At 38.6% G+C, this 11,491-nt stretch overlaps 1 protein-coding gene across 1 annotated transcript; it reads right to left on the bottom strand.

The window, feature by feature from the left end:
* Positions 1-2,136: 2,136 nt before the first annotated feature.
* Positions 2,137-6,528, bottom strand: GPX2 (glutathione peroxidase 2). Its single transcript, XM_070957173.1, has 2 exons — positions 6,304-6,528; positions 2,137-2,487 (listed from the first exon to the last, which is right to left on the bottom strand). The coding sequence occupies exons 1-2, from the start codon at positions 6,526-6,528 to the stop codon at positions 2,137-2,139; spliced, it is 576 nt and encodes a 191-aa protein (XP_070813274.1).
* Positions 6,529-11,491: the final 4,963 nt, after the last annotated feature.

Consider the following 11,491-nt stretch of genomic DNA (forward strand, 5'->3'; position numbering starts at 1 on the left):
ATATACTCCACTGAATTTAATAGGAATTCTGTGGTTGTTGCTATCCACGTGCTCCCTATTCTTCCCATTTTCCAATTAAACTCTTCATCCTTGTGTTATTTTTATTGGTTTTTTTTTTAATGCAAGTTCCTTATAGTTCAGAGGTTTGGTGGTAACAAATTTGTAAAATAAATAAACTAAACTATAGACTTGGCTTCATTATTTTAAAAGATAATTTCTTACTAGAGCTTGCTTGACTGGAAAGACTGCTTGGATATTCAGGATTTGTTGCTTAATAATGGTTTGTTCTTCTAGGACTTGGGCAGAATTTTACAGTACTGTAAATCCAGACCTTCTCTTTCTGTAATTCCTGGAGCTGAGCTTGAGGGGATTTTGGCAACAGGCTAAGAACAATCTACAGGTAGTCCCTGATTTACAGCCATTAGTGATTGTTTAGAGTTGCGACAGCACTAAAAATAATGACTCTGTAAGTCACTGTTCCTGTAGTGACTTACAGCATGTGACTGTTGCATCATCCTCATGGTCACTTGATCAAAATTTGGGCATGTGGCAACTGGGTATGTATTTATGATAGTTGCAGTGTCATGGGGTAACGTAATTGCCATTTGCAATGTTCTTGGCCAGCTTCTGACAAGGAAAGCCAATGGGGAAGCTGAATTTGTTTAACAACCATGTGATTCACATAACTGCAGTGATTCTCTTAACAACCATAGAAAAAAGGTGGTAAAATTGGGCGGACTCACTTAATAACTGCCTTGCTTATCAATGAAAATTCTGGCCCCATTTGGGGGCCATAAGGTGAGGATTACCTGTAGTTGATTGAGCCAGTTGAGTCTGACATGTAGCAGCTTATTATAAGATTAACACATACAAAATGTCAGCTTTGGAAGCCATATTAGGCCAGAAGCTTCAATGCTGCCACCTTCTCATGTGTGGGAAAGTAGGAGGGGGGATTAAGGAGAGGGATTGTTTGTTTGTTTGTTTTTTATTTTATTTAGATTTATATGCCGCCCTTCTCCGGAGACTCAGGGTGGCTTACAATGCGCTAAGCAATAGCCTTCATCCTTCTGTATATTTATACAAAGTCAGCTTATTGCCCCCACAACTGGGTCCTCAATTTACCTACCTTAGAAAGGATGGAAGGCTGAGTCAACCTTGAGCCTTGGCGAGATTCGAACCTGCAGTAATTGCAGGCAGCTGGTCTTAATAACCAGCTTAATAACAGGGTGCCTTAGACCGCTGTACTACCAAGGCTCTTTAGTAGACATAATAGCATTCTTCCTGTTGGTCAAGCTCAGGGTGATCCAGCATCTGGAGGAGTGGTCAGGGGGCTGGGTAGAGATGGGACAGACATTGATTGGAGCGTGTGATCGACTGGGAAGTGAGGGGATAGTTTTGGGGGTTTTGACTTACTGAGGGAAAACCCGGGCTCTTCAGATTCGGGTTTTCTCAGATGTGCCAGTTTACCTATTCTGGTAAAGAGAACTTTGGAAAATGCTTGCTTTACTCGGACTTGGGGTTTTCTGACATAAAAAGCCAGAAAAACTTTGGAGGAATGCCTTCATCAGTAGGTTAAACCCTCCTCCTATTATTCCTTGCAGCTCTTATGCTGCAAAAGGATTAGAATATTAAGTGACTAGCATTAAATCCTTATAAGAAATGCCATCCTAGAGTAATTTAAGGAACCAAGAAGGAATTGGGGCATCTGAAGGCAAACATAGGAAGTAGAGATGTGGATTTTTTTTCCCCAAAAAGTTTTCCAGAATGGGTGTTATTAACGGCAGCTTCATTTAAAAATAAACAGAGCAGAAAGTTCTTCAACTCATTTATTTGACTTGTGAAATCAACAGTACCCAGCAAATGAGAGAGCCAAGGAATCAATACTTTTACACTTTTCAAGCCTCCTCCTTGAAGCTTTTAGAGGAGACTGTCATTCAGTAGAAGTCTGATGTTGCCTCTGCCAGGATGAAGCACCTCAAACACTCAGAAAAAAAAAGAGAGAGAAAATTGAGTATGCCTGTTTCTTTGGTTCCATCAGGAGAAGAGAAACTTCTGATTACAGGGCAAGGAATCCCTAGTCATTTTTCTGATCTATGTAAAGGCTACTTATATAATGTTGGGGATTCTGCTTTTTTCTTATTTGGCAAGCTTCAGGAGGCGCTGGATATCGGGCTCAATGCTGCTAGTGAGGAACTTGGAGCTGTACCGCTTGAAAGGTTCTCCTTCAGGTCCCACCAGGAACTTCTCAAAGTTCCAGGAGATGTCATAGCGATGCACGGGGCTCCACAGGATGAACTTTGGCTCCAACATGAAGCAGGATGGATTGTCATCTGGGTACGGGAGTTTATCCTTCAGGTAGGCAAAGACAGGATGGGTGTTGTTGCCATTCACTTCACACTTCTGACAAAGAGTAAAGTTGGGTTCAAACCCAGACCCGGGCCTCACATATTTCAAGCTATGGAGGATCTCTTCATTTGTGCAGTTTTCCTGTTTAGGAGGAAGTAGAAAGCAGGATGAGAACTAAAGCACCCTGCATAGGCAACAAAGTTGGCCTCTCCCTTGCTTGTCTTGAGGGCATCCATGTAGAGTTAGGTGCATTTTGTACTGATTCTACCCTCAAATACAAGTTTCCTTGGTCCTTCACTTAACTGCAGTGATTTGCTCAAGAATCGTGACCAAAACAGTTGTAAAATTGGGTGCGACTCACTGAACAATCGCCTTGCTTAGCAACAGGAATTCTTGACCCAACTGTGATCCTAAATCAAGGACTGCCTGTATATGATAAAGCGAATAGGCATGAACTATGGAGTATTTTGCATATATAATGCAGTTGAGTCCATGTTGTTGAATGCAACGAGCAGCATATGATGAAAGTATAGCATGTGTGAGAATAAATGGAATGATTAAAGAATGGTTCAACACTGAACAGACCAGGATATGTGCAAACCCTTGATCCTTTAATGTATTTATGGACAATGGATAGTGTAACAAGTACATGAGGAATGCTTGTGACACTATGGGATATGAATATATAGATAGTCCTTGCTTAACAATCCCAATAGGGACAAAATTTCTGTCACTGACCAAAGTAATCAGGTGAAAAACGAACACAATTGCACCATTTAACAAACAACAGTTATGGTAGTTCTGGTTGCGGTCATTAGGTGAGGACTGTACTGTCATTAGGCAAGGACCTCATGCCTCTTTTGCCCTACTGCACATGCCTCTGCTTCAACTCTCCCCTCCTCTTCCCCCATCTCTACCTTTTTGGCCACCTTGTGCTCCACGATTCCTGCCTATCCCTTGCACAGTGACAGGGAGGCCTTGTGTGGAATTGAGAAGGGCCAACACTTGCCTCAGCCAGTTGCATCTCATCAGCAATGGAAGAAAGAAGACGGTGAAGGTCAGCTGGGGGCAGGGGGAGGGGCTGCAGGGGGAGGTAGAGACAAAATGCAGTGCATCCAAAAGGATAGAAATGGGGAGGGGGAGAGATAGATCAGTTAGAGGAATTGAAGTGCCCCTGCAATCAGTATTGCAGGTGGGATGCCGAGCACACCAGTTTTCCTCATGTGACTATGGGGACATTGCAATGGCCATAACTTTGAGAACCAGCCATAGCTACCATTTGTTCAGCATTATCATAACTTCAAGTAATAGATTAACAAATAATAGTTAAGAGGGGACTTCCTATATTTGTATTTTTGGATGCGGATAATGCTGCATTGCTGGCTTGCTGGAACTTTAATGATTTGCAACCAATACTGGATAGATTAACACAAGGAAAATGAATCTGAAAATTAATGCCTCATAGAAAAGATAATTATGCTTGACAGAGAAAATGGTTCATTTAATGACCGTTCAAAGTTACATCACTGAAAAAAGTGACTTATGACCCTTTTTCACACTTAAACATCCATTGTAGCATCCCCATGGTCACGTGATCAAAATCCAGATGCTTGGCAATTGGTTCATACTTACGATAGTTGCAGTATCCCAGGGTCATGTGATTCAACCTTCTAACAAGCAACATCAGTGGGGAAACCAGTTTCACTTAACTGTGTTACTGCAGTATTCACTTAAATGTGGCAAGAAAGGTCATAAAATGGGGCAAAACTCATTTAAATGTTTCACTTAGCAATATAAATTTTGGGCTCAATTGTGGTTATAAGGGGCGTGCATAAGCACACCAGCGTGCTTATCTTCCCTGTCCTAATGTTCCCTTTTATTCGTATCCATTTCATGTATTCATAATGACGTTTATACTTATGTCTGTTATCTAATACATGCTTGACAAAAATAAATAAATAAACTACATAAATAAAAAAATAAGTTGAGGACTACCTGTATTACTATTCCTGATCTTCAAAGTCTGACAATTGAAACTAAATTCTTGTATAGAATATTAGCTCTATGTACTGTATATACACAGTGAAAAACTAAAGACAGTAGGTATATCTGTGTACCTTGATAGATAATATGCTAAAGCTGGGGAAATGGAGAAACTGTAAGATCTGCAAATGCTTCTAGAAAAGTCCTGGGTAACCAGTGGTTTATTGTGTTGAATGTTGAAAGACCATGCTTTTGCCTATTTTATTATATGGAAATGAGTTAGGGATGTCAGAACAAGCATAAAAGTTAAATGAAGTGGAATAGGTTGTTTAAGAAGCGTTTGTGTTACAACACAATGGATAAGGTGATGAATTAATGAGGATTGAATACAAAAGTGAATGACCAATATGAAAGATTTTAACATGGTTTCATCATATTTTAATGTTTTAATTTGTCTGGGCCAAAAAATGATTTAATTCGATTTTAACTGGTTTTTTAAATTTTTGTATTTATGTATCTTATTGCTTGGCTGTTCACCGCCCTGAGTCCTTCGGGAGTAGGGCGGTATACAAATCAAAAATATATTATATATATATATATATATATATATGTTTTCTCAGGTTTTCGCGGGTGTTTGTATGTAGGTCTTTGGTTATTCGGGTCTTCTCCCACGTAAAATTGGAAGTGTCTTGGCGACGTTTCGACGAAGTCTCATTCGTCATCTTCAGGCTGGTGTTCTCGGCTTCGTGCTTCCAGGAGCAAGTTCATTGCTCCTGGAAGCACGAAGCCGAGAACACCAGCCTGAAGATGACGAATGAGACTTCGTCGAAACGTCGCCAAGACACTTCCAATTTTACGTGGGAGAAGACCCGAATAACCAAAGACCTACATATATATATATATATATATATATATATATATATATATATATATATATATAAAAAAGAGAATAAATAAGGACCAAGTTGCAAAACAAATACAAGGAAACGTGAATGGGTTTAGAGAAACGGGAAGGCCAAGAAAGTTGTGGTTGGATGGAATTGGTGAGATCCAAAAGAAAAGAAGAGAGGTGAGAAGTTTAACGGATAAAACACAGCATCAAATAGATGTATGAGTTTGGTGGAAATGAGAATAGCTTCAAGAGCAGAAGGATTTCTTATTGATATAGATTAGATTTCCTTTTTTCTCTTATACCATCAATGATCAAATATCTAATAATTCTTTATCTTCTCATTATTTAAGTTGGCCATATTTATTCATGTATTGTCTATCCTTTTCCTTATAACAGCAAATCCCCCACAGTGCCAGATTCCCTTAAGTTCAACCCAGCGTGTGAATTGAAATCAATCACATTTCATGGACACAAAATTGGAAAAGGTTGCCCAAGATCATTTGGTTCAAGAGTGACGTTCAGAGGAGTAAGTTTAACCAAAAACATAATTTTGATCTTAAATACTGTAATACACATTTTAAATAGCACTTTTTTTGTTATTAACAAAACTCTCCTTTCAGAAACAGGGAAAATATTTTTAAAAACCCGTATCTGTGTAAAAAAACATGCTTTTTTCTAAATAGCAGAAGCAGCACAATGTCTGCTTGATTAATGAACTTTACATTGAAATGTGTTTATGGAGCAACTTGTTGCTCTCTTTTAAGAATCTTTCGGGGTTGAACAATTATTGTGCTCTGTCCACTCCTCTGACCTTTTCAGATGAGTAACATCCCAGCAAGGGGAAATGAAAAATATGTCAGTTATAGAATTCAAGTGTTATCTGATCTCCCTATTGTATATAGGTCCCACCCTTCCCAGCTCCCAAGTTAGTGAGTACAGGATAAAAATCCTGGTTTCTAAAAATGTAACGAAGAAAGAACCACCATTTCTCAATTGAATAGAAACTGATTTTACAGTTGCAGAGGAAAGAACCATATATTGTCACAAAAAGTCATGAATAGAGAGCGAATTAAAGGACTTACCTGGTAGCCAAACTGATTGCAAGGAAAACCCAGTACAACCAGCCGTCGAGGGTATTTGCTCTGCAGCTGATTCATCTGGGTGTAATCCCTCACTGTAGTGGCTCAGAAAGATGCCACATTCTCTATCAAAACCACTCTTCCCCTGAAATTGTTGAAATCCACTTTCTCTCCTTGGAGATCAGTGGCACTGAGATCGTAGAAAGATTTGGCTATGGGAGTCATCATTGTGTAGAGTAGATTGAAAGGGGAGCAATGTGAGATGCTTGCAGATATGGTTATCTGCTTCAAGTGCTCTTCTGTATACTCATATGCTGGGTTGCACCAAGGCGCCTTTCTTCATAGGGTAATCTGCAGAAGGTGGAGCCCCTCTTTGTTACTCATCTAGCTCTTTCCTGATTGGGAACAAAGCAGCAGGTCAGGGTGATATGAGTTCCATTGCAAGCCTGCAATCTAAGCCATTGTGATACTTTGGACAATCCTCAATAATTCATGCTGCTTACAACAAAAACACTCACTTTAAGTGATCGATGGAATCCATGAGATGCAACTTTTTTTCCCCTTTGAATTTCAGGGCTTTGTAGAGAATGAAGCCATGCCTGGCATTTTAAGTTTTCCAAAGAAAGGTGGAAGTCAAGGGGAAAAAATTGTTGACTTTTTAAAGTCATATAAGTGACTATGTGGATATATAGCTAGGAATTTTATCCTAGTTGTACCTTTGGCTAAAGAGGAGGCAACCTGGAGTTCAACATTCTTAGAAGATACCACTTGAGACCATAAACCAAAAAAACGAAAGTGTGGTTGTGTGAGAGGCATTGCTTCTGATTAGACTTGGGTTGATAGAAATCCACAATTTTGGATATTTAGGGGTAGGCAAAGAAAGCAGATTCTGGAGCAAGGCTATTTCCTAGTGAGAACATCTCTTTTTATGAATGTATGTGGGAGCCATTCTGGAGGTTGTTCTGGGGAATCACTCCATTGGAAACGTCTGAATAATATCTATGAAGTTTTTCATAATAGTCACATTTTTCTTGGCGTTCCAGCACAAGTAGGAATAAAGAACTTGCACGTCCCATATGACTGAAATTATTTAAGAGGAAAAATAAAACAGCTTCTCTATGACAAAATATGCCCTTGATATGAACAACCAATCAATCTCCTGCAGGGTCATCCAGCCACTTGACGGATAGTTTATTTTGATAGTTGTCAACAATTACTAGCCCACACAGTAGATACAGCTATAAACCATTTATGACAGATATCTGTTCATTTTGCATTCTATAACAAAAGTGTTTTAGTGAAAAAGATTAAAATAACTGTTTACCTTATAAAAAAAAAGATTTCTACATATATTCCATGTACAGTTCTTATTTCTATATTTTAAATCAACTGAAAATGGTGAGCTTCCTTAAATTGAAGGCAGACCTGACCTGTTCTGAGAATTGCAACACATCTGAAAAGAAAAATGACACATCCTCTTTCCTAGCCAGATAATGAGAGCCCTTTTGCTTCTCCTGGCACAAGAACATGCACTGAATTATTAACTATTGGATCAGATTCCCGGAGAGCTAAGGAGGGAGAGGGAAGACATGTAACCAGAGCCCAGTAATCAGATATGATTTTCTAAAGAGGGAGGAAAGCCAACTCTTATTAATGCACGTTCCACCAGTGCCAAGGGAAAGCATTCTGAAAACACGAGGACAAAGGACCATTTTGTCCAAACACCAAGTAGTTACGTCCACAATAGTCGTTGAGTTCACATATTGTGCTAAGTGTTTGCTTCATAATGTTCCATTCCACAAACCATAATGCCTGCTTGTTGCCAAACTACGGTATAAGCCATAAACCAGATTTTAAAATTCCTGCTGAAATAAATGTCGTAACAATTCACAGCAGCCTTCCCTTCTGCTAAGGTTAGGCTTCCCTTTTTCTTATATATATCTAACTTCTGTGAATCAATCTGGATCATACTTTAACAAAGAGAAGGCCAAGTCATCCAAGATAAATGACAAATCTTACTGTGTAGACTGTACTTTCATATTTACAAAATGTGAAGTACAAACATGATCCAAGAGTGGAATGTCACTGATTTTAGTAATTCAAATTTCTGGCGGGCTTAGTTTAAATGGGGAGAATATATTTCTTTTTACAATGTATTATTTTTAAACAGTGGTGCTGGAAACAGCTGTCTTAATCCAAAACACTTTCAGTGATTGGTACTAACACATTTGAGCATTAGCCTAATTCTTGTGGGCTCCTGAGCAAGGATCAGTGTTTGTTTTGGTTGTACTGATGCTTAAACCTGGTTTATTTGGAGTTTTGTATGTCAAAGGACCTATTTATGGTATGAATTTTAAAAAAAAAGATACTATGCATCATTATTCTAAATACAATGAGAAAGGTTTGCAGTTTGCTCTCCGTGTGCTTCAAGTCAAAACTCCCTGAGCTGAATTCCACTCCTGGTGCCCTCCAGAAGATGGTTTTGTTTTTAAGGCAACAAAAATGGGAAATTACTAGATGACAAAAATACTATGCTTTTAGTTAAATATATTTGTAAGTGAATTAGGCTTTGTTCAAAAACCTTCAATACATTATATTACACATACTTACCGCAGCAAGAATCACATTCGCAAAAAAATTGGAAATAAAAAAATGTACCCTCAGATGAAACAATAATTAGGAAAATTCTAGAATGCGCAGGGATGGATAAAATGACTATGGAGTTGAAAGAGAGAAAGGATTCGGAATATTATGAAATAAAATGTACAGTTGGCTTGAAAATAGAAATCAGAAGAAGAAATGTTTAACTTAATATTGATGAAACTTAAAGTAACTGAACAATATTAAATAAAGAGATGTAAATATAAACTAATATAAATGTGTAGATAAGAACAGTGAATATTATGTGTGTGTGTGTGTGTGTGTTTGTGTGTGTGTGTGTGTAGGTCTTTTGTTATTCGGGTTTTCTCCCGTGTAAAATTGGAAATGTCTTGGCGACGTTTCGACGAAGTCTCATTCATCATCTTCAGGCTGGTGTTTTCGGCTTCGTGCTTCCTAGGAAGAAACAGCTGCAATCACACATTGCTCCTAGAAGCACGAAGCCGAAAACACCAGCCTGAAGATGACGAATGAGACTTCGTCGAAACGTCGCCAAGACACTTCCAATTTTACGCGGGAGAAAAACCCAAATAACCAAAGACCTACATACAAACACACGCGAAAACCTCAGAAAACACACACACACACACACACACACACACACACACACACATGTTGGAGTAATACGATTATCCTACTATTGAGTAGTAAATAGAAATGATAGAGAACTACAAAAGCAAAATACGTAAGTCGATACGAAATGCTGTAAAATTACCATTAGTGTTATGTAATGTTCAATACATTATGTCTTGACATGTTTTGTTTTTATATATGTGTGATTGTTTTTTGTGTTGTTTTGAAAGACAAACTGTTTAATAAAAATTATTTTTTTTTAAAAAAAGAATTTAGGCTTTGTTCAGCTCTCCCCAGTACATTAGGAAACACAACTGAAAGATGAAGTGAATAGAAAGTATTACAGAACCCTGCTGTAAGTGAAGTTCTCATAAGCATGTATTAGATTAATTCGCTGGTAAGGAAATACAAGAGCCACCAACCACTTTAAGGATCTTTATTTGTAAATGTTTTGTTAATTTGTTGTTTAAAGTAATGAATTACAATGACAGGTTATACAAGGAAACCCAGTCAGAGTGCCAAGTTCACAAAGTACAGACACAGCAGAGGATTCAAAAAGTTGTACATTTGGTTGGATCCCACGACAAATTATGTGCAACTTTCTGCTGCACACAGAGAAGTTGCTATGGCCCATGATTTGCAGGACAGAAGGAGCCTCAAATACTGGATAGCATTACCTTTTTCAGAAACCAGCCCATTTCCCTTCCCAGGTACTGGCCTGAAATTCACTTTTGTGACCACAAGAGAGCATCATTCTAATTAGCGACCCCCCCACCCCCAATATTCATATTGAGTGGGAGATGTTTGCTTTCATTAAGTTGTCACCCATGCAGATTGCAGTTTTCCAAACCAAGTATTGGCAACCAGGCTGGCTCTTGTAGGTTTAGATAATGAGAACTCATGTACTTCCATCAATGGGCAAAAAGCTTCATGTGCTCCTACTCGTTTCATTTTCTGAACACGTAGAATTTAATGTGGGGGTCAATTTTGTGCATTGGTAGCAGCAACAGCAGCTATGCTCTCAGTTCCTAAATAGAGCAAGCAGATCAACATGATGCTAAATTGCAACAGGCAGAACAGGGGGGCCATTCCATGGATCTCCCCAACGACCAATGCTTTTATTTCCACGTGGGCTTGAAGAACTTGGGTCTTCTTCAAAGCTTTGGCAATTTGAAGTGCTGCCTGATCCCTTCAATGACATACCTCTCCTTCATAATTTTAGCCAGGCCTTCTTGAAAGTAACGCATTGCAAGTTTTAAAAAACCAGGAACTGCTTCACATATTTTAGTAACCAGCTAGGAAGACACCTGATTTTTGCTTTGCTTTATTCCTATCTCAAACTGTACTGGGCATGTCATCCCACATAATCTTTCCATGGCAGAGATTTTAAAGCAGTCTTTAAAAACTGCCAATTGTAGTCACCAAGGGTAAATCTGTTCACTATCAAGGCAAGAAAGAATTGGGCAGGGGAAGGATAGTCATCAGGCCTTGGGCAGTGAGCACATATGAACTGGCCTTCAGCCTTCATTTAACTTTTCAAACTCATCATACAGACAAAAGCAACCAAGAGCAAATAATGCTCCAAAGAAGTAGCCCAATTATGTTTGGGCTTTGAAAAAGATACATTAAAATAAATTAAAAAACCAAATGCTTTTTCTTCGGTCTGTCCCATTTTCTTTGGTCTTTTCCTTTTTCCTTCCCCATGACAGACTTCTAGGTTCTCAGACCCTATTCACTATAACCTAACCTTTACAACATACTTTGGGTCCTAATAAAGGTACAATAAATTAATAGCTATGTGTATGTCTGTGTCTACAATTTCTCAAGTATCAAACTAGTTCTGGCAAGAAGTAGTTCCTCTGTGAAACCAGCAACTATAAAACTTGTAGTCTCCCTCAGCAATCTGTAGCACAAGAGTCCTTCTACCAATAACAGGCACTGTTGAGTAGAATATCAGTGT

Source organism: Pituophis catenifer, unplaced genomic scaffold (genome assembly GCF_029215685.1).
Source record: "Pituophis catenifer annectens isolate HBS135680 unplaced genomic scaffold, rPitCat1.0.hap2 SCAF_1, whole genome shotgun sequence".
In the NCBI taxonomy this organism is placed as follows: domain Eukaryota; kingdom Metazoa; phylum Chordata; class Lepidosauria; order Squamata; family Colubridae; genus Pituophis; species Pituophis catenifer.